A 21,895-nucleotide genomic window follows, 5' to 3' on the forward strand; every position below is an offset into this window, starting at 1 on the left:
GCCATCTCCAAGCTCTTGTAGTGAGCGGTCCTGGCAGCCTGCCCCAGTCGAATCACACTTTCACACCTAGACCATTTCAGCAACTCATTCACCCATCTCCTAACTGACGGACCCTCTTTGGATTTCCAGTGCCAGGTAATCTCTCTCTGTGCTAATATGAGTCCGAGGTCAATGAATTTGCTCGTAATTTTTGTTCTTGTCGTGTGGGGGAACCAAAGCAGTAGGCATGCCGCCATGTCGAACTCCACTTCCCGGTCAGTAACTGCGTTCAGACGCTCTCCTACCTCAAGCCAATACGACCCTAATTTCGGGCAACTCCATAACAAATGATCAAGCTCTGCCTCAGGCGCTAAGCACCTCGGGCACGCAGCATCTTGTACTCTGAAGTACCGTTTAATCTTCCCCGGGGTCAGATAGGCCCTATGCAGTACGAAACAATGCACCTGCTATAAGCGGGCATTCCTGCAGCCCTTCCATGTCCGCTCCAGAATATGTCCCCAGACCGTGTCTGGTATGGGTTTGCCTATACTTTCCTCCCATTTCTCTTTTAGTGTGGTTAGCGGTTCTAGGCCCTCATGTAGCATCCTAGAGTGGAGGCATGTCACCGCCTTGGTCGTTCCCGCAGCCATCACTACATATTGACAGGCCCTGGTCGTGGCCGGTTCCACCAGCCCCCCTTCCAGTGCTTCTGCATCTCCGCGACCACTGCCGCATGCAAGAGGTAGCCCCCCTCCGGGAGACCGAACTGGTCCTGCAACACCCTAAACGGGACCAGCATCCCATCAATAAATAGGTCTCCCACCATCTGTAAGCCCAAATCTTCCCATTCCAACAGTGGAGACCAATCGCCTCCATGCGGCAGCGCCGTCAACATCCCCAAAGGAATCTCCGGCGCGTATGGCCTTGCCGCCTTCGCTCTCTTCAAACTCCTGAGCCAGCACAACCGAAGGGTTCTCTCTTCCAGGGATAGACCTCTCAATTCCAATTTCTGCTGCAAAATTATATATGCCAATATATGTCTCTGGATACCGGTCCCCCGGTCTTGGTCCGGGCCCCGAAATTCTTTCGCAATGCATTGCATCAATATCTGTAGTTGAGCCGCTAGATAGTACAATTCGAAATCGGGGACTGCCATCCCTCCTTCTAGTTTGGGTCGTATCAGAGTATTCAAGGCCACCCTGCGTCTACCGCGCCCCCAAAGGAATTCAATGACCATCGTCCTCAGTTCTTTGAAGATCCGCTGAGGAACCCACACCGGTAGGGTACGGAAGTAATTCAGCAACCTTGGCAAAGCCACCATCTTCAACAGCGCCACCCGGCCTTGCACCGATAAAGGGAGGGATCCCCAAAAGGTCACGCACCCCCTCAGAGCCCTAATGCAGCGCCCTATATTTCCTTCCAGCAGAGTCATGGCATCATGGTAAATACGTACCCCTAGGTAGGTGAAGCATGTACCCTCCCAGACCACATCTACCGTAAGAGGGGGAGGTGGCGTATCCGCCCGTAGCGGAAAAACACAAGTTTTATTCCAGTTCACTCTGAGGCCTGATAGACTACCAAAGCGTGATAACATCTCCACAGCCCCCTCTAGTGCCCCCTCTGTATCTTCCAGGTACAACAACAGATCGTCGGCGTACAGTGAAATATGATGAGATTCCCCACCACGTCGGATACCCTTGTACAACGCCCCCGTCCTCGCCTACGCTGCTAGTGGCTCCATTGCTAAGGCAAACAACAGGGGAGAGAGCGAGCATCCCTGCCTCGTTCCCCTACACACCGGGTAGTCAGAGGATATAACAGACCCCAGTCGTACCCTGGCTGTAGCAGAGGAGTAGAGAACCCTCGTCCACCGCCCAAATCCGTCCCCTAGGCCAAACTTCTCTAGCACCCTATCAAGGTATTTCCATTCCAGGCTATCGAATGCCTTTTCAATATCTACCGATAACACTGCCGACTTTTGATCCAAGTCCAAGGTGCCGTCCAGTAAGCGTACCAGGCGACGGACATTTATAGAAGTGTTCCTGGTAGGAATAAACCCAGCCTGATCTCTGTGGATCAACATGGTCATGTGTGGCAGCAATCTAGTGGCCAGAATACGACTCAGAATCTTGTAGTCCACCGTTAGCATAGACAGAGGTCTGTACGACGACACATCAGAGGCCTCCCTACCGGGTTTCAGCAACGGTACCACCAGTGCTTCCCTCATTGATCGGGGCAGATGCCCAATCTTCATGGCTTCAGCGTACACCGCTAACAGCCTGGGTGCCAGGATATCGATAAACTTCACATAAAATTCTATCGGTAGGCCATCCACCCCCGGCGTCTTGTTTCTAGCCATCTGTTTGATGGCCACCCGAATCTCCGATACCGTTACTGGACCGCCCAAGACCTTCGCGGTCTCGTCATCCAGCACCGGGAGATGAACAAGCTCCTAGGTAGTCGTCAATCGCGGTGACATCCGCCTCCAGTCGACTCTCATACAGAGTCGTATAATACGACAGGAAGCGCCTCAGTACCGCGGTTTGCGAGTAGACTACCTCTCCTGCCGCTGTTTTTATACACATGATCGGGCAACCTCTAGGTTCCGGATTGGCAAGTTTAGCTAGTAGTGTTCCCACCTTATCCCTTTCCGCATGCACCTTGGTGGTATACAGCTTGTAATCATAACACCGCAGTCGCTCTGTTTCTGTCGCAACCAATTCCTTCGCTTCTAGCAGCCGGTCTTGTAAGTCCGGCCGCTCCGGCCTACGCTGTTCTAGATCTCTCAACGCACATTCCGCCTTCTCTAAATCGGCCAAAACTGTCGTCCTCACACTCGAAAAACTGCCCATACAGACGCCCCTCACCACCACCTTCATTGCGTCCCATTCTATCGACCTCGTGGCAGCTGAGCCCTCGTTCTTATCAAAGTATCGCTCGACGCCCCGGAGGACCACATCACTGAACACCGGGTCCTCCAAAGCATCTGGCCGTAGTCTCCATGTCGGAACCGCCGATCTCGTCCGTTGCCACTGCACAGTCATCAGCAAGGGGTTATGGTCAGAAATGGTTCTAGCCAGGTACTCCGTGTGTGCTACCATGGCAGCTAAGGGGCCACTACATAAGATGGAGTCTATCCTAACATGTAAGGCATGCAGTGCTGAGAAGAAGGAATAGTCCCTAAAATCAGGATGTTGCTCCCTCCACACATCATTAAGGCCCCACCTCTTCTGCCAATCTTTCCTATGTGTGGCCAACCTGCGCACCGGAGAGTCGGCTAATGGTGGGTGTGATCTGTCCAGTGAGATATCGGTGATCGAATTGAAGTCGCCTCCTAGTATGATGGGGCCCGCTAAAAAATGTGCCAGCGAGCCTGTTAATTTATCAAAAAAGCGGGCCTGGTCCGCATTAGGGGCGTACACACTACATAGAACCACGTCACGACCAAACAGCCTTCCTTCCACCGCTACGAATCGACCCTCAGGGTCTACCAGCTGGCTCGTGACCTGAAAAGGGATCCCCGCTGTCACCCATATCAGCACCCCCCTGGCAAACGCCGAGTACGACGTGCCAAACACCTGGCCATGCCACCTCCTCTGCAGTGCATTCCTGCTTGGTTAAGTGTGTCTCTTGTAACAGTGCTATTTGAATGCCTCGCCTCAACAGATAGGCGTGCACCTTGTATCGTCTTGACATCGTTCGGATTCCGCGGACATTCCATGTAAGGCACTTCAAATTAGGTAACGTCCCCATCGCAGCCTTCTCCCAACCATCCTGACAGTGTTAATCGGCCACCCACATCATTGCAGCAGAAACCCCCACCCAAAACACCCCAAAAAAAAACCCAAACCCCTCTCCCCAGAACAGGACCTGATAACGCAACATCAGCCTCCATCCAAACCAATAACACAACACACATTCTACTATTCTGCGGTCGTCACCACAGAAGGCCTTAAGGGCAACGAGAGGGTGATTCGGACCCGACCGGGGGCAGGCAAGGCCCTCGCCCCAAGCCCATGTCCCCATATGGTGGTTCAGCACAGTACCTGCAAATCCACAGAGCACCAGGGTAATCCGTCCAACAGGAAAAGTGGACATGGTCCTCACCCCAATTGTCATTCATTAAATAGTCCATCTGCTGTCTGTGGGGTGACCACCGGCCCCCCAGAGCTATCAGTGTCTGAGATGTCTCCTCCAGATTTTCTTCCGTCGTCCTCGAAGTCCGAGCCTATCGACTGCCCCTCCTGTTGTGAGCCGGTTATGATCGCCGTCGCAGCCAAAGCTCCTTGTTTGTCCGGCGCCATCTGGCCGTCCTGCATCGCTCTCTTAAGTCTGTCCCGCTTGCGGATACGTTGTGATTTTCGCACCTGGATCGGCTTTTGTCTCTCTTTCTCTCCCTTACCTTTGCGATCCGTACCAGCACGATACAACTCGAGCCATGACCACGCTTCATCAGGAGTTTGAAAGAATTGGGTCGTTCCATCCAGGATCACTCGTAACTTGGCCGGGAAGAGCAAGGAATATTGTATTCCCTCATCCCTCAGTTATTTCTTCACGGTCAGATAAAAGGCCCTACGTCTTTGGACCTTCTGCGTGTAGTCAGGGAAAACCGTGACCGAGCTGTTGTCCACTTGGAAGGGGCCCATTGAGCGTGCCCTTTGTATGAGCAGGTCTCTGTCCCTAAAATGCAGTACTTTGACCACCATCGGTCTGGGATGGCGGCCCTGCATGGGCGGTCGGGCCGGGACCCTGTGTGCTCGTTCCAGGGAGAAGAAAGGGGAGAGACCTTCTGGGGCCACGACCGTTTTAAACCAGGACTCCATGTAGGCCACTGCATCACCCCCCTCAACTTTTTCCGGCAGCCCCACCACCCTCACGTTGTTCCTTCTATTTCGGCTTTCGGAATCCTCTGCTCGCTTCTCCAGCGTCGCCAAGCGACCAAGGATGTCTGCCAGCTTGTGTTCTGCAGTCACTACCGCCGGTTTGAGTTCCTGAAGCAGTAGCTCATTTTCCTTCACTCTGTCGTTCAGTTTAGCATGATCCACCCGCAAGAGACCCAGTCCCGTGGCGACCTGCGCTATATCTTGATGCAGGGACTCCTTGGTCGCGGCTATCGCGTCCAATATTCCATCTAGCCTTTTATTCAGTCTCTGTTCCTGCGCTGAGCCTTCTGGGTCTGTATGGGTCCTACTATCTGTTTCCGGCACTTTCGCGCGGTCATGTCCCCGTTCCATTTCCAGTTCAGGACCACTAGCGGCCATCTTGATCATCGAGATCGCCGTGTCGGATTCGCCTCTAGGGAATGTTCCGGTCCCTACGTCCATCCGTCGAGCACTGGTTGCCTCCTAATCCGTCTCTCCGCCCAGTAATCACGGCGTTCCCCTTAAGCAGCGCCCACCACTCTCTAGGATCAAAACGCCGGCGGCCTGAAGGCCTCACTCTCGTGGTCAAAATGGCCGGTCACTATCCAACATACCCCACTCCGGGTGGGCAGCGACCACCCCGGCAGTACGTCTAAGTACTCAGCAGCCCAAAAGCCTTCCGCCGCTCAGTGCATTGTGGCCACTATGGGCCCACTATGACCCCTTGGCAGGATCGAGGAAGTTCCAAAGGAAACATGTAAAGAAGCCAAATGTGCCCCCCAGGTCCAACAGACAATTGCAGCGTTGCGCGTTCCGCGGTTCACGTTGGGTGATGCGCCGTACCGCTGCGGCGTACAGATCTCCAGCGCAACCCGATCCCCGCACACCCACCGTCTGTGTGGCCGTGCGGTGCTAGATTGCCGCTGCCAGCCGCCAACCCCGTCAACAGGCGACGTCCCGCGTCTCCTCGTCCAACCGATGACGCCTGCTCGGGCCCACTCCGTTCACAGCGCAGAGATCGCCTTTGTGAGCGGTCGCCCTATGCAGGAAGTGCCGCCTCCTCAGGGTCCTTGCTTGGTGGCAACGAACGATCACGAGGTCGGGCGGTGGGTCACCCGTCCATATTTCTGCATCCTCCCCATTGCGTACCTCTTCTCAAGCCCACAGCTCAGTGGCGTCGGGCGCCCAGCGGCATCACCCGTCTCGGGTTGCGGTCAGGGAGCGAAGACCTCTTCTTGCGGTCGCCATGACAGACAGCGGGGATCGGCGCCTCGAACGTGCGTCTCTGATGTGGCGTGAGCGCTCTCCGTCGCAACCACAGCCAGGAAGCCACAAGCGGTGGGAACCCCTCTCCGCACACTCCGTCAGATGTGAGGGTCCATTTCGTCCCAGCCACGGTCCTTCGCACAGCGCAGTTCAGTCTCTGAGGGTCGGGGCTGCCGCCATCTTGTAAACAGGACGCAGCACCTCCCACTCTGAAATCGGTCCTTGTTGCAGCATTCGGCTTCCCGTTGACCCAAATGTACGCTCCTCCGCTACCCCGGTGCTCCGTGCAGAGTGCCCACGCTGTAAGCAGCGCGTAGGCTAGAGTTACCAGGATAAATTGCGGGACCGGGCACGGAGCTTCTGGCTCACGCCGCCAACCCCGTCGGCGTCCAAACCACGCCCCTCCTATCATCGTATTATGATGTACTACATGTTTGCCTAATTTTGTTCCCTTTATAGATTTCCCCTGAAGAAGGGACGTCGCCGTCCCGAAATGCATCGGGCTCTTCGAAAAAATCTGGTCTTTTTTTCAAATTGATGGAAACTGTAAGTACTGTTCATGATGCAATGACTGTACATTGAAGAACTTGAGTTGATCATTACTGTTGATGTAATATATATGTGTTACGTCAAATCAAATTTTATTGATGAATACAATTGTAAATGTAAATGTAGGTGTACTTATATAGCGCAAACCTGTCACCCAAAGGGCATCCTGGCGCTTGCTTAGGGAACCCGTCCTGGTATTCCCCTGTGAGAAACCCCGGCAGGGTGTCCACAAGGTGAAAGCCAGGCATCCCGCCGCGAGGGGCCGTAGTGGAGATTAAGCAAGCTATTGCCCAGAGTTGCAGAGTGAGACCCCGTGATTCGAGTAGGCACCGGAGCGAGAATTGTCGAGTCCGTGGAATTTTGAGCCCGAGACCCGCCGAGGCGGGGAATCGAACCCTGGTCCACGGTCGATCTCAGCTTCCGGGTCTGCCGCCTCTAACCACTGAGCCACGCTTCTCCACAATTGATTTCAATTTCAATTGATGAAAACAATGGATTTATAATGTCTATCTGCCTTTGTTTTAAATTTTGACCGGTAGTTGATAACTATTTGATTGTTTAATAATCATTTGAGGTCCCTAGGGACACCAGTGCACAGTGCCCAGTGTGTTGCTACCGTGTTCGGTGGCATTTCTTTTCTTTATCCATGGTGAGGCTTTATAGTATTGGCACAGGTATGTACTTGTGAAAAACGGTTGTTGGGCTGCTATGCCAGAAACCCCACATGCATTCTGCCATGAATACGCTCTTGAGGCGTCCTCTCAAGGCAAAACAAATATTTGCACGGCGGTTCAACATAACCTGTTTGCCTAGGCCTAAAATTCCCAATGCTGCTTTGTTTTTCTTTTAGGATTGCTGTGGAATCTACCTGTTAGTTGGGACTGGGAATGACCCAGGTCGGTAGAACAGAAAGTTACCTTTATACAGATTTTCTTGCACGAAGTTCGTAGGCTTTTTGCCATTATCAGTGCTCTCTGCTACCAGTCAGAAAGAACACTCTTGTTCCTCCCCCCCCCCCCCCCCCCTTAAATTTGCAAGCACACAAAGGCTTTGCATTTAACCTCGAGGTAAGAAATGTTGTGTTCCACCACTGGCTGTAGTACAAGTTAATGTGAAAGAGTCAATAGACTGAGGCCGGCTCGACTGGAATTAGGCGATTCTGTGGCCACTGCTTTTTTCGCATTATTGAAGATTTTCCACACGTGATACATAATCCATCATATGCTGCTTAGTTTGCAGATTTTAACAACAAAATGTTTTAGCTCAAAACGATCAGACGTTATTAAAAACTCAGCAACACCTATTGTGACACACTAGAAGGCCGTTTTCAAAGGGTAACTGCTCACCTTTCAGTTGCTTATTACTGTACTTGGTTGTTAAACTGAACTGATAGTAATGGGGAGAAATCTTTAGCCAGACTATGTTAACATGTATATAAGAAGAGATAATGAGGCATTTCCATCAGTAAATGTGCTGCATTATGTATTTGCCTTTTCTTGCTGCATAATTTACTCAACCTTGCAAAATAGTATGGTCCTTCCGTGTTACATAATTCTATTGGCTCTGAGTAAGGGTCACTAAGTCACCCTAGATAGTTTTATCATTAATCTTTTTCCAGAGAAGTAGGTTTTCTTATGAAAAAATGTAAGTTTTTAGTGGAATCTAGTGAAGGAAATAGATCTATTAATGAAGGAAATTGATATATGGTTAAAGCTAATTGTTGTCTTGTATTCAGGTGGCCTGAATTCATCCCTCTGTGCTTCAGTTTTCAGATAATTACTATCGTGCCGAATTGATTGATGCCCTCTCAAACTCTGTAACTCCTGCAGTGAGTGTGAACAATGAGAGTCGGACGCTGGATAACTTGAACTCTGATGTGCGTCTCATTCTGGAGGAAATCACTCGCTTTTTAAATATGGAAAAACTCCTGCCGAGCTATCGGCACACCATAACAGTCAGGTATGAGAACTCTAAGAGGAATAATAGTTGTATTACATTTTAATGTAATGTCAGCAGAATGAATCTTCTAGTCTTGCAAAAAACATGCAACATACCTTCAAAATACGGTGCATTTGCTTCAAAGAGTCGTACCAAATGTTCACTTTAATTGATCCTCTTCCAAAGTTCTGTAGAACTGTGTCAAATACTTGATTTCATTGCGCTTATTTCTGAAGAAATAGGAATCTTATTTTATCGATCATGCATGAAATCAAACTGTGTGTCCTATGAGCACAACATGTCCACAAGTATGGTTTCCTCAGGAAAGATCCCCACAACACTATGTGTTCCCTAAATCTTCATTGATTAGTGTATTTAGTTAGTTTATTTTGTTTTGGAATCCATGTACATGCAATGGATCATTCTGCAAGACGAACGCATATTTCATGGTTTTGTGTTATAATTAGTGATTACGTTATTGAAACCACATCTGTGGCTTTATTAAAAAAATAGTAGGACGTTTAATATGAGGAAACTCTGCTCTTCCTATGTGTTGCAAATTGCTAAAACATATCTGTTTGCTGTGGCTTGGCGGGAGATTTACCGCTCCCGCCAAGCCACAGCAAATGCTCTGCGTATGGCAAGCAAGAGCAAACAAAATGCTCTTGCTTGCTGGAAGCAGAGCAGAATTGCTTTCAGACACAGGGAGCTGCATGTTTAGCATCGCCCCATGTCTGAAAGCAACATCGCCTCCCACAGGAGGCGGAGAGCTTGCAGGGAGCGCGGGCACTTCAGGCTCCCCTTCCGGTTCTAGTGGAGAGTGGGTGACCTGGGAGCACTCATAGAAAGATAGGGATTGGGTCCCCGGGGCTGAATTCGTCCCAGGCAGGGGGGGCGCACAACCCTCCTTCTCCATTTGCAAAGAGCCAGGCCCCAGAGGATGTCATCCCCAGGGCCAAAATCAGCCTGGGAACGCGGAGATGGGGATTGGGGGCACGCAGCCCCACTCCCCCCCCCCCCACCCCCATAAAAGATTAAACACTTCTTTTTAAGGCCCGCCCGTGGGAAGTCACTGGAGGTCCCAACCCCTTTCTTAACTAGTCTGCAAAGTGGCCTCCTGGTGCACAACATGTTGGGAGATTAAGTTCTCTTGGCTCCTGAGTGTCCTTTAGGAGCCAACAACCCCTCCTGTTACCTCCAGAAAGTCCCACATAGGGGGATTGCTGTGAGCCGGTCATAGGCCGTCCCCCTTTCTTCACTACTCTGCAAACGTGACTATTAGATAAAAAAAACAACATAAAAATTCACTTTAAAAAAGCAAAGGTTACAAGGACGTTATAGCTAGGAAATAGAATTTTTAAAAAAACATAGAAATACACTGAAAAAAGCCAAAGGCTTCAGGGATGTTATAGTTAGATTCATATTTCACTTGTTCTAAACCAGTGAAATTCCGCAGTTATAGTTACCTGAGCTAACTATAACTTACACCCCTGCACTGCACTGCTAATGACCTAGCATATTACATCGCTCTTGGCATGGTCAGTGATATCACTGATGGCATCTCAATTGACATCACTGATGACATCATCCTCAGAACCACTCACATGCCTACTCAACCCCATGCAACCTCTTTTGTGCTCACTCACACACCCACACAACCACTCACATACCCATTCACAGACCCATATCAGTACTTACACATCCACTCACTCATCCATAGAGCCTCTCACACACCCACTCACACAACCGTTCAGTCACCCTCGCAGCCACTCATACAACCAGTCACTCACCCTTGCAGCCACTCACACAGCCATACGCTCATCCATACAGCTACTTGCACACAGATTTATTCACCTATACAACCACTCACATACCCACTCGCATACCCATACAGCCCTTCAACATAGCCACTCACCCATATAAGTTCCCACACTCACACAACCACTCACACATCCATACAAGCACTCTCCTATCTGCTCACACACCCATACAGTCATTTACACACACTCACTCTCCAATACAACCATTCACACAACTCACAACCAAACACTCACTGAAACAGTCACTGACACACCCACTCACTCAGCAAATTAGTCACTCACACACCCACTCAGTTACTCGCATACTTACTTATACACCAACTTACATACCCATATAGCCATTCACACACCACAGAACCACTCACACACCCATATAACCACTGACACACCTACAGACCTAGTCAGAAATCCACTCGCCCATACAGTCACTCATGCATGCACTCACAGACCCATACAGCCACTCGCACACCAACTCAGATCACACGTTAGAGATGGTATCACTCATTCGTAGTACAACTAGTATACTAATCAAGCTTTTGTAGGTTAGTATATTTATTTAGCTCCCATAAACTCTTAAAAACCCTTACTCGCTTGATGATGTCATCAGTGATATAATTTGGGATATGATCAGGGATGTCACTGATCATATCATGAGTAAGGTCTTAAGCAGTGTATTGCGGGGCGTACGTTCTTTTCCTGACGTTGAAGCACAAGTCTCCATCTACAGGGCATCAGTCGCCATCCAAACAGAAGGAGGCTACACGACCGACGTCGAGGGCAAGATCTCTGTCGGTGGACTCACAGGTCTTAGTGGCTCATAGCTGCTCGACGTCAAGACACTCCGGTATCGGTGTTGACACATCACTCGACCTTGGTGAGGCACCGCTCTGCATCAAAGGGCCTCTCTGAACCTTCAGTGCCAGGGCCGGATCTCCACAGGTTATCTCGACGTCGACGTCGAGAAGCTCCTTTCCACAGATCTCTGTTCCCCCTACACAATGAGCAGAAGAGCTCAGATCTCCTTCTGTTCTTCTTTCTCCCAGGTGGCTCCCCCAATACATCACTGGCAGAAAACATCATCTGCACAGGTACAACTGCCGTTGGATTATTCAAGTCCTCTCCATAGATCTCCTCTGGCTCGTCTGGTGCTGGCAGTAGATCGTTCACCTAATACTCCATCCAGGGGTTGCCAAAGGGACCGGTCTCCATGTCCATCCGGTTGGAGATCCACCTTCCATGGCCGTCACAAGAGGCGGTGATCGCCTTCTTGGTCGTCCTCCTCTACTCATTCCTCCAAGAGGGATTCCTCACCCACATTAACGGACAGTCCACCCTCCAGAGTGTCACCTGTGGATGACATCAACACATTTCATGATGTGCTGGTAAGAGGGGGACAAAATGTCCACTCCTCAGACGTCTACGTCTGTCATTTCTGAGACTCTGCATCAGAGGTCTGTGTTGAGGCCTCTGCTGCCATTGGTTCCTGGCCTCTTGCAACCAGTAATGGGCATTTTTCTTACCCCAGCAATGCTCAAACCTTCTCCAGCAAAGATCGTAAAGAAATATAGACCATCGGAGCAAGATCCTCTGTTCCTCAGGGCAGACCCCACCCCCTCCCCCCCACCAGATTCAGTGATTATTGCTGCTGCAAAGAAGACCCATGCAGTAGCCTCTTCCTAATTGTTCCCTCTGGACAAGGAGAGCAGAGGTCAGGATTCATTGAGAGGAAAGCTTGCAGCTCTGCCACTGCGTCTTTGAAAGTTTCTAGTGCTGCAGCCCTTTTGGGACATTATGGTAGGGCTTTGTGAGATTCACTAGAGCGTTTCAAAGAAAAACTGCCCAAAGAAGACCGCCAAGATTTTGTAGAGATTCTCCAGGAGGGAGCCCTTGTTGGTAATCAGATGATCAGTGCAACAGCTAATGGAGCATCTCTAACTGCGCACTCTTACTCGCATGGCATCTGCGCAAGACAATCCTCCTGGTTACGGCTTACAGCCTTGAAGCTGGAAGCCCAACAGCGCATCGTGAACCTTCCATTTTCTGGGAATTCTCTTTTTGGTTCTCACACAGATGAAGAGATGGCCAGGATAAAATCGGAACTGGACACTCTTAAGGCTGCGGGTTTAGAAAAAGTAAGGAATTCAAACGCTGGTACAGTCCTTATGATCGTAGACCATTCCATCAGAGGGTTCAAGCCCCTCAATGGTCCCAGAGGCAGTACCACCAGTCCAAGTCTCACTAACAGTGACGTCAACCTTCCAGGGGTAGAGGTGCGCCCCAACAGCCCTCCTCCACGGTCAAAAACACTGGCAAACAATGAACATTCACTTCCTCTATCGGCGTTACCCACTCCGGTGGGAGTAAGTATCACCTGCCATATAGAAGAGTGGCGCAACATTACAAACGATCAATGGGTGCTGAATATGCTGCAAAATTGAGATGCGCTACGATTCTGCTCTCCTCCAAAGTGCATTCTTCCAGTTAAGACTAGAGTTCACCAACTGGCGTTGTTGCGTCAAGAGGTATCCACTCTCTTACAGAAACTAGCCATAGAAGAGGTTGCTCCATCACATCGAGGAAAAGGAGTGTATACTCCAGATCTTTCCTTGTACAAAAGAGGGGTCAAAAAGCGAGTTTCAGACCTAATCTGGATCTTCGTTCCCTCAACAAAGTAATCCAAAAAGAAAGATTTTGTATGCTGGCGCTCCATCAAATATATCTCCATCTGCAGAAAGGGGATTGGATGTGCTCAATATACCTTCAGGATGTGTACTTCCATGTTCCAATTGCTCCACGACACCAGACGTTCCTGCGATTCTTGGTAGGCTCCAAGCATTATCAGTACATAGTCCTACAGTTTGGCCTAAAATCTGCACCTCGAGTACTCACAAAATGCATGGCAGTAGTAGTAGCTGCTCTACGTCGACACGGTCTGTTCGTCTATCCGTACCTTGACGACAGGCTCCTAAAGAGCTCATCTCCTCAAACGGTGAAAGACCACTATCAAATCTGCCTGAAATTGCTACAACTCTTGGGCCTTCATGTAAATATGGAGAAGTCAATCCATCAGCCCACTCAAAGAATTAATTACCTGGGTGCTACTGTGGACTCCTGCACAGGAAAAGTGTCTCCTTTGGAGGAGAGACTATTATCAATCAAGCTGAAGTGCAATTATCTTCTTCAAGTTTATCAGCCCTCAGTTCGACAGGTTGGATCGCTCCTGGGGTTGATGGCACCTTACATTTTTCTAGTCCCCAACCCCAGACTGAGGATGAGATCTCTGCAGCAGGACTTGGAGGACAAATGGGATCAGATGTTGGCGCGATGGGAAGACCGGATACTACTTTACCATGCCGCGAGAATATCTATCCCATGGTTGACTCATTGAGAAAAACTCCTGGTAGGAGTACCTTTCCACCAACCTCCTCCGACGCAATCTTTGATCACAGACTCCTCACTTCAGGGTTGGGGAACACACATGGGTCTTCTGCAGACTCAGGGCAGGTAGTCGAGCAAGGAAGAAGCATAACACATAAACATGCATCTAGCCCTCAAGGTGTTCTACCCGTCCATACAGTCCAAGTCCATATTAGTATAGACGGACAACACGACCATCATGTACTACCTAAACAAGCAGTGGGGAACTCGCTCTCACCCACTGTCCCTGTAGGCTCAGGCAATCTGGCATTGGCTCCTTGCTAGGCACCTCTCAATCACAGCAGACCATCCGCCAGGGGAGCAAAATTCTCAGGCGGACTCGCTTACATCGTCACTTCGATGATCAACAAGACTGGGTTCAACACGACAAAGTAGTGGCGGACATTTTTCAACAATGTGGTTGTCCAACCAACGATCTCTTTGCAGACGAGTCAAACAAAAAATGTAAAACCTTCGCGTCAAGGTTTTACCGACCAGGATCGATAGGGAAATGCCCTTTTGATCGACTGGTCAGGAACCTTTGCTTATGCTTTTCCGGCCTCCTTCACCTCCTTGGGAGTTGAACCTGGTTCTTTCTAAGCTTATGTATCCCCCCTTTGAGCCTATTCACAAAGCGACCCTTCAGCACCTTACATGGAAAGCCACCTTTTTGGTGGCAATTACTTCAGCTCATAGAGTAAGCGTGATTCAGGCGCTCTGTTCCAAAGAACTGTACACAGGTTTTCACAGCAGCAAAGTGGTTTTTAGAACCCACCCCTCCTTTTTTCTGAAGTTGGTGTCGGATTTTCATGTCAATCAAAGTATTAACTACCTTCTTTCTTTCCCAATCCATCTACGCCAGCTGAGAGGTCTCTCCATTCCCTAGACCTTAAAAGAGTTCTGAAATTCTACTTAGATAAGTCTCAGACCGTTAGGAAATCTGATCAGCTATTTTTAAACTATGGTTCCGTCAGAACAGGTTTTCCAGCCTCCAAGCGTTCCATTTCCAGATGGATAGTGTCTTGAATCCACCTTGCTTATCGATTGGCAAATAAACCCCTTCTGGCTTCTCCCAAAGCGCATTCCACTAGAGGGAAGGCCGCTACAAAAGCTTTTCTGCACAATGTACTGATGGCTGAGAACTGCAAAGCAGCCACTTGGAAATCGGTACATACTTTAACAAGACACTATTGGCTCAACTCTGATTGCAGAGCATATACTCAAGTAGGCCAAGTCTCCTTAATGAATTTATTTCAATGCTTAAGTCTTTTGGAGCTATTCTTTAATGTTACTGTCATTTATGGAAGTCATTTGCCCGAAGGAAGAGGGGATGGGCTTGCTACTCGATTCAAGTGCTTATGACTGTTCTTGAGGATCCCCGGGAAGAGAAGGATAAGTGACTTACCTGTAATTCTAGTTCTCTTCATGGGGTATCCTCGTCAGTCATGAGCAACTCACCAACCTGCCTGGGCAAATGATTCAAAATTATGTCATCTCTTCGTGCGGGTTGCCGCAAAAAAAACAACTGACTTAACTGTCCCCCTTGAGTCATGATGGGAAGCTGGGGGTGTTGGCTGCCTTAAAGGCACGGTGCCAGTTTTGAGTTTCTACATTTGCTTTCAGTTTCTATGCTGTTGAAGTTTCAATGCAGTCTATGGGCTAACAATGCCTGCCTTTTTCTTTGCAGGCCTACGTTTCTGCTGTTCATTAAAAGGAGTTCAAGTGTCTTTTGGTCTTCCTGTTTTTTTTGTGTATGTGCAAAGACAGGGTCTCACAGCATTGCTTAGCTTATTATGCGTTTGTTTTTCGGGGAGGCTGCATTGATTGTTTGAAAACGTATATGCTTATATATAGAGCTGTATATATATGTTTTCGTATATAATTTTTATATCTTTTCCGGGGTCCCCGCGCATGGGCGGGAATATTCACGTACTTATGACTGATGAGGATACCCCTGCAAGAGAACTAGGATTACAGGTAAGTAACTTATCCTTACAGTTAGGTCAGGTAACAATAACTGATGAATTTTACTGGTTTTGTCTGAGGGTAATCTGTGCCAAACTATAATGTAGCTGAAAGTGTGTGTGTGTGTGTGTGTGTGTGTGTGTGTGTGTGTGTGTGTCTGCATAACAAAATGTAGAGATTATTTATGGTAAAAATAATATTTATATTCATGCTTAATATGTATATAGGTCACAGCATCGTGTGCATATGTTATTTGTTTATATGCTTATGGGTCTCTGTTTTATTTTATCTTTCACAATGTGTAAATATAATCATAATTGTATAAGAGTTTGACTATTGAAATAGTGGGGAAAATATACAACAAAACTAAAGAAATACTAATAAATAAACCAATAAAATACATAAAATGTCATAAATTAATAAAAATACACAAATAAATTATTCTTATGTACAGCAACACTGAAAGTTTGAGTTTCTAACTATTTATCCATACATGCACATGTGGGACTTTATATAATACAACTTAATATATCTTTATTATTTTTAATATTTATGTACCTTTCTATGTAGTTATGTATCTATATATTTATTACTTTACCTCCACTCTCTGACTCATCCCTAACCTCATTGTACTACTATTATCTCCTTAATAATCCTTTCTAGAATCTTCCCTCCTCTATCCCTTCTTTGACTCATCCCAAACTTAATTTTACTAATCTAGCTTCATCCCTCCTCTATCCATTCTGTTTCCTTTTCAATCCATCTAACAGAATTGAATGTCCACTGCTCAAATTAACAATTTATATTCACATATGCTAATCCACCAGTGATCCATTTTGGGTTTCGGAGTAGCGTTCTACTCGCTGAAAAGCACCTCAACGTCTCCTCAGCGGTCATAAGTGCTGTATAAATACAATTAGTATTATTCAGCAAAATTCCTGGTCATCGGTTCCTTGCTGGTCACTGCAGGAGGGAGTAGCGGTGCACATAAAGGCCGATATCACAGTCTGTTCTTTTAAACTGAGTGTTCCAAGCCTTTAGATGACCCCAGGACGTGACTTATCATTGTCAGCAATGCTACAAGCTAAACTCTTGCCACCTCTACTCTAAAGATGGTAGATATCAAAATGAAAGAAGAGCACAGCATGCTTTCATTGAAGCCTCTAATTGGATTCAGGTCTGTTTGGTTTTAAGTCACAAAGCTGTAAAGTAATCACTATAGAAATGTATTAAAAGCTATTGCTCAAAAGTTAAAATGCACTTGTTAGTGTGATCATTGTGAATTGTGCAGTAAAGGGTGTGGTCTTTCACTCTTTGCAGCTGCCTGAGAGCCATTCGTATCTTACAGAAGAATGGCCATGTTCCCAGTGACCCTACTCTCTTCAAATCGTATGCAGAGTTTGGACACTTTGTAGATGTTCGTGTTGCTGCCTTGGATGCAGTTGTAGATTATACAAGAGGTAATTATCTTTGTGATTGTTTGCTTTTGATGGTTTGAATTGAAAAGTATAATCAACTGTTTCTCATTCCTGGCTCTAAAACATTTAGGTTAATGTCACCATTTTTTTTATGTCTATGAGAAGGAACATTGAAAACTGTAGCAAGTTATGGAGCCACGCAAATAGTCTTTGATAATGATAGGGCTATAACATTATAAACAAATCTTATGGAAATAGTAGCTGACAGTAAAAATACTGTCCAAAGCAATATAAAAAAATGATATATACATGTACACATACCTACATACACTGGCTGTCTATTATTGCTGCTCCCACTCCTTCACCTCCCTTGCGTTGCTTTTCTCCCCTCTGGATATATATATATATATATCTCCATCCATCCATCCACCCACCCTCCCATCCTTCAATCCATCCATCCATGAGAAATGCAACGCAAGGGAGTGGGAGCAGCAATAACAGGCAGCGGGTGGAGGGGTAGGGGGTATGGGGAAAGGAAAACGAGATAAGTGCAGGGGAGATGTCAGAACCCCACAAGACTTACCTGGTATGCTCGTGTGTCTATCTCGCAGGGACGACGCGAACAACCTCCACCGTCCCCTTCATTACCTAATCAAGGTGAATATACTGACCAAGGCAAGGATGGGACCAGGGGAAGGAGTCTAAAGGTGTTGGGAAGGGACGCCATCTGTGAAGACCTGGTGAAGAGTCTCACTAGATTGAGGGCACTCATCTTGGAATCGCCAGCTAAATAAGAGAAGAACCAATCGGTTAGTGCGTCTGCCCACCCTTCTACCCGGATCATACACATACAGCACTCAAACCAATGCAAGGGACGTTGTTTAAAGGTCAGCATAGTCACCTGGAAACAAAGGCTGAAGAAGGATCAACTTGAAGGCAGGCAAGATATACTCCAGTTCCTGAAGCACCAGAAGACGGTGGCACCAGTGATCCCAACGTCATTGAAAGGAGAGGGAAAGGCTGCCACACTCACCTGCGTGGTAGCAGGTTAGAAACAGAAAGAAAACAAGGAGCACTCCTACGCGGTGAGGTAACCAAAGGAAGCTGCGACCACACCTTCCAGTGCGTGTCGCGAGGGCTATGTTGCTAGGCGATCCGACGCCGTTGGAAACAAGGAGGTAACAGCGACCACGCGTTCCCTGAGCGTGTCGCGGGGTTACAAAGAACAAGGCGCTCCAGCGCTGTGAAAAACAAACAAGAAATTGCGACCCCGGGATTCCATAGAGTGTGGCGGGGTCACAGAGAACATGGAGCTCCTTCGCAGTGAGGTAATGCCAAGAAGACTGCGACCACGCGTTTCTATGAGTGTCGCGTGTTCATACACCAGGGATGTTTTTCAGAGGTGGTGCCGACAAGGGAGACGCTTGCACGCGTCTCCAAAGGCGGAGGTCTCGGGCTGGTCGTGAACTTCAGAGTCCGTAGGCAGGTAGCTAGCGGCAGGCATTAACCAAGGAACAGTACTGGAAGCGCTGAAGGGTTTGAGTAACACAGCTTTATGCGGTCTCACCCAGTAGTGCTTCCCACCTGACTGGGTGCACTTCCTGGTAAGAGCGCTAGACCGCTGACCAGACATGCAGTACTGCATATCAACCATATACTGGAAACCACCATACAGACCACCATACACACTGCTAATCCTCCCCGGCCGGAACCATGACAGGAGAAGGGAGAGCGAGGATAAGGCAAGAGCATGGACAATAGGAGCATGGAGTGATTGGAGACATGCACTGTTAAGGGGGTGCTAATAATACAAGTTAAAAAAATAAAAAAGTTCCGGCGGGCAGTGGAAGGACACTAGCCGCATGCACAAAGCTGTATTAGGTCCATGCTCCACAGCAGGGGCACACATTGAAGCGCATTGAGGAAGCAGGTAGAATCAGCAGGCGGTGACCAATCAGAAACAAGGAAATGAGTGATTTGGAAGCCAGCCAATGGTAAGTAATGGGCGGGCTCTACGCCTGTTTTAAGCTTTTTCTTGTTAACAGTAGAGTTTGCTGACAGCACATGCATGGTGTTCAGACACACCCTAAAAACATCTCTTTGAAAGCACCCATCAAAGCCATCGTTTGTACAGTTACCATATTTATCAACCCAAACCTACCAATCTAACTAAAATACTAAAACGTCCACTCAAAGGTCCCTAGATAAGGTTCGAAGATAAGTTTTAATGATTTTTTCATATTACCCAAGTGATGTGAGACAGTAATATGTACGTTGCATACAGCAACTTGGTTGAGTAATTGATGTTGTTACAAATTAGGGGATGAGAAAGCAGTCCATGTGGTTTTTCTGTTGTCTAAATTCTAGTAATCCTAAGGTTAGGTGGCAGTTGCAGTTGGTGATATCAGAGTGTTTTCCCTGGGTGAAAAGTATGTTTGTTGTCCTTTTTGTAGGGTCCATGAGCCAGAGTTTGGTGCTGATTTCTTTCATTTGCAAAGTTCCTTCATAGTAGTTTAAATTAGATGTTCAGTAACATTGCCTTTCTTGGCCTATTCCATGGTATATTCAGTTTTTTCCTTCCCCGAGCCACATCAAAAGATAGTGTTTCATAGCAAGTATTTATTGCTCTACATATAATCTCTCATTTTCTTTATCGCTGGTCAAATTAAAGTTTGATGTTATTGCGAAGTACAGTGTTTATTAATGATTACATAAATTTGTAAAAGTGCAACATGTTTTCTATGCAGTGCACAAACAATGCTTAAAAGCATTTTACCAGTATTATTTGTTCTGAATGTCAACAAGCTAAACCTGAATTCCAAAACTCCCATACTCTTTGTAGTATGTATTAGACTAGCAATATTATGAGTAAATCATGCTAGGAAGCGAGCACCTCAACTAGATTCACATGCTCTACGTTATTACGCCATCAAGTGGTTAGGTCTGGAAATATCCTAAGTAAGCTACGTTTTTTCTTTAGGGCTTTAAACATAGTTGGACTCTGTGACATAGAGCGTAAGTCCACAATTCCCGTTTGCATTTCCCGAACCTTGAGATACTTTTTTATAGCCATTAGGTTCTGAAGCAAAAGCATTAGCTGCCCTGATGCGGTTGAATATCTACAAAGGATAATGAGGAAAGGTGGAAGGAACTAAGAACATAGACATGCTTCGAAAGAGGAGACGAAACAGAAGTTTTGCAATGTGAATCTTTTCTGGATTCACATGCTGTGCGTTATTCTGCCATTTAGTGGTTGGGTCCGGAATGGTCTCCAAAAACCCTTTGTCCTTTACTATTTTTGAGTTAGCTGTTGGTGGGCTTCAACAGACCTCTCAGATGGCTAATGCATATGAAAGGTGAAAATCCTAAACTGTTGAGGTGGTCCATCTCCCTACAGGGAATGGACTTTGTATTAGAACACAGACCTGGGACTGCCCATGCCAATCCAGATGGACTTTCCAGGTTCTTCCACTTACAAAAATGAAGACTCTTGAGGGAAAGGTTAGTCTCATCCTCTTCGTTTGGGGGACGGAGGCGTTGTGTGAGAACGTGCCCTCTTTCTGCATGGTTGCCTCCACTTTTTGCTGAATTGCTGATGTACTTTGACTGAGTGTGCCCTGGGCTCCTGCTTATCAGGTACCCAGGGCCTATGTTCTTACCCTAAAACGGCATGGAAGCCTAAATCCAATTGGCATCTCTGGCCACAGGTCAGCCCCTGGTAAATGGTACCACAGGTACCCAGGGCACTGTGACCAGAGAAGGCCTCTAAGGGCTGCAGCACTTATTGTTCCACCCTTAGAGGTCCTGTACCCTGACACTCACACACTGCCTTTGCAGGCTGCGTGTCTTGGTGCAGAACAAAGTGAAGAGTCGACATGGCACACATCCCTGTGTGCCATGCCTACAAACCAGTGCCCTGGCATAGATCAGGCACCCCTCTAGCTGGGTGCACTATACCAGTGGTGAGGGTACAGGTGCATGAGCCCTGTACCTCTACAGTGTCTAAGTCCATTCTTAGACATTGTAAGTGCAGTGCTGCCATTAAGAGTATATGGTGCTGGGAGTTTGTCATATAAAATCCACAGCACCATAATGGCTACACTGAAAACTGAGAAGTTTATTATCAAACTTCTCAGCACATTAAACCCACACTGATGCCAGTGTGGGATTTAATGAAAAATGCACACAGAGGGCATCTTAGAGATGCCCCCTGAAAACCAACCCACCACTAGTGTCCAGGCTGCAACCACCAGACATGTTTCTGTACCCCTGGGTCGAGAGTCTGCTGCTCTCTGGGGCCTGAAACAATGCCCATCCTGGGACAAGGTGCCAAACCTCCTCCCCCAGGATGGGCAGGATTCACAAAGGGGAAGCTTCAAAGGCTTGCCGCCTTTGTGAGCTTCCCCAGGCCAATTGCTGCTTTCAGCAACTGGTCCCCACTGGTTCTGACCCACACTTTGGGAGGGAGAACCGGTGGGAAAAACAAGTGATGAAGAGAGGTGTGCCCACTTCTGCCAACTCCACCCCTCAGGTGGGGAAGGCGAGGGGAAGCACAACTCTCATTCCATGCCATCTTGAAGATAGGGGACTCAGCCAACCAGGGACAGTCACATGGCCCCCTTCCACTGAAGGGTGGTATAATAGGGGGTGTACCCACCCCAGGGAAGGGACCCATTGGTCC

The 21,895-nt window shown here is 47.8% G+C and overlaps 1 protein-coding gene across 2 annotated transcripts in view; it reads left to right on the forward strand.

Annotated features, from left to right (window-relative positions):
* Positions 1 to 21,895, forward strand: part of TAF2 (TATA-box binding protein associated factor 2) — a 658,862-nt gene that overhangs the window by 413,860 nt on the left and 223,107 nt on the right. For both annotated transcript variants that reach the window (XM_078686838.1, XM_078686839.1), the window contains exons 19-20: positions 8,422 to 8,615; positions 17,117 to 17,256. In XM_078686838.1, the coding sequence (XP_078542964.1) occupies positions 8,422 to 8,615; positions 17,117 to 17,256 (334 nt within the window). The remainder of the gene's footprint in view (positions 1 to 8,421; positions 8,616 to 17,116; positions 17,257 to 21,895) is intronic.

This window comes from Lissotriton helveticus, chromosome 4_1 (assembly GCF_964261635.1).
Source record: "Lissotriton helveticus chromosome 4_1, aLisHel1.1, whole genome shotgun sequence".
In the NCBI taxonomy this organism is placed as follows: domain Eukaryota; kingdom Metazoa; phylum Chordata; class Amphibia; order Caudata; family Salamandridae; genus Lissotriton; species Lissotriton helveticus.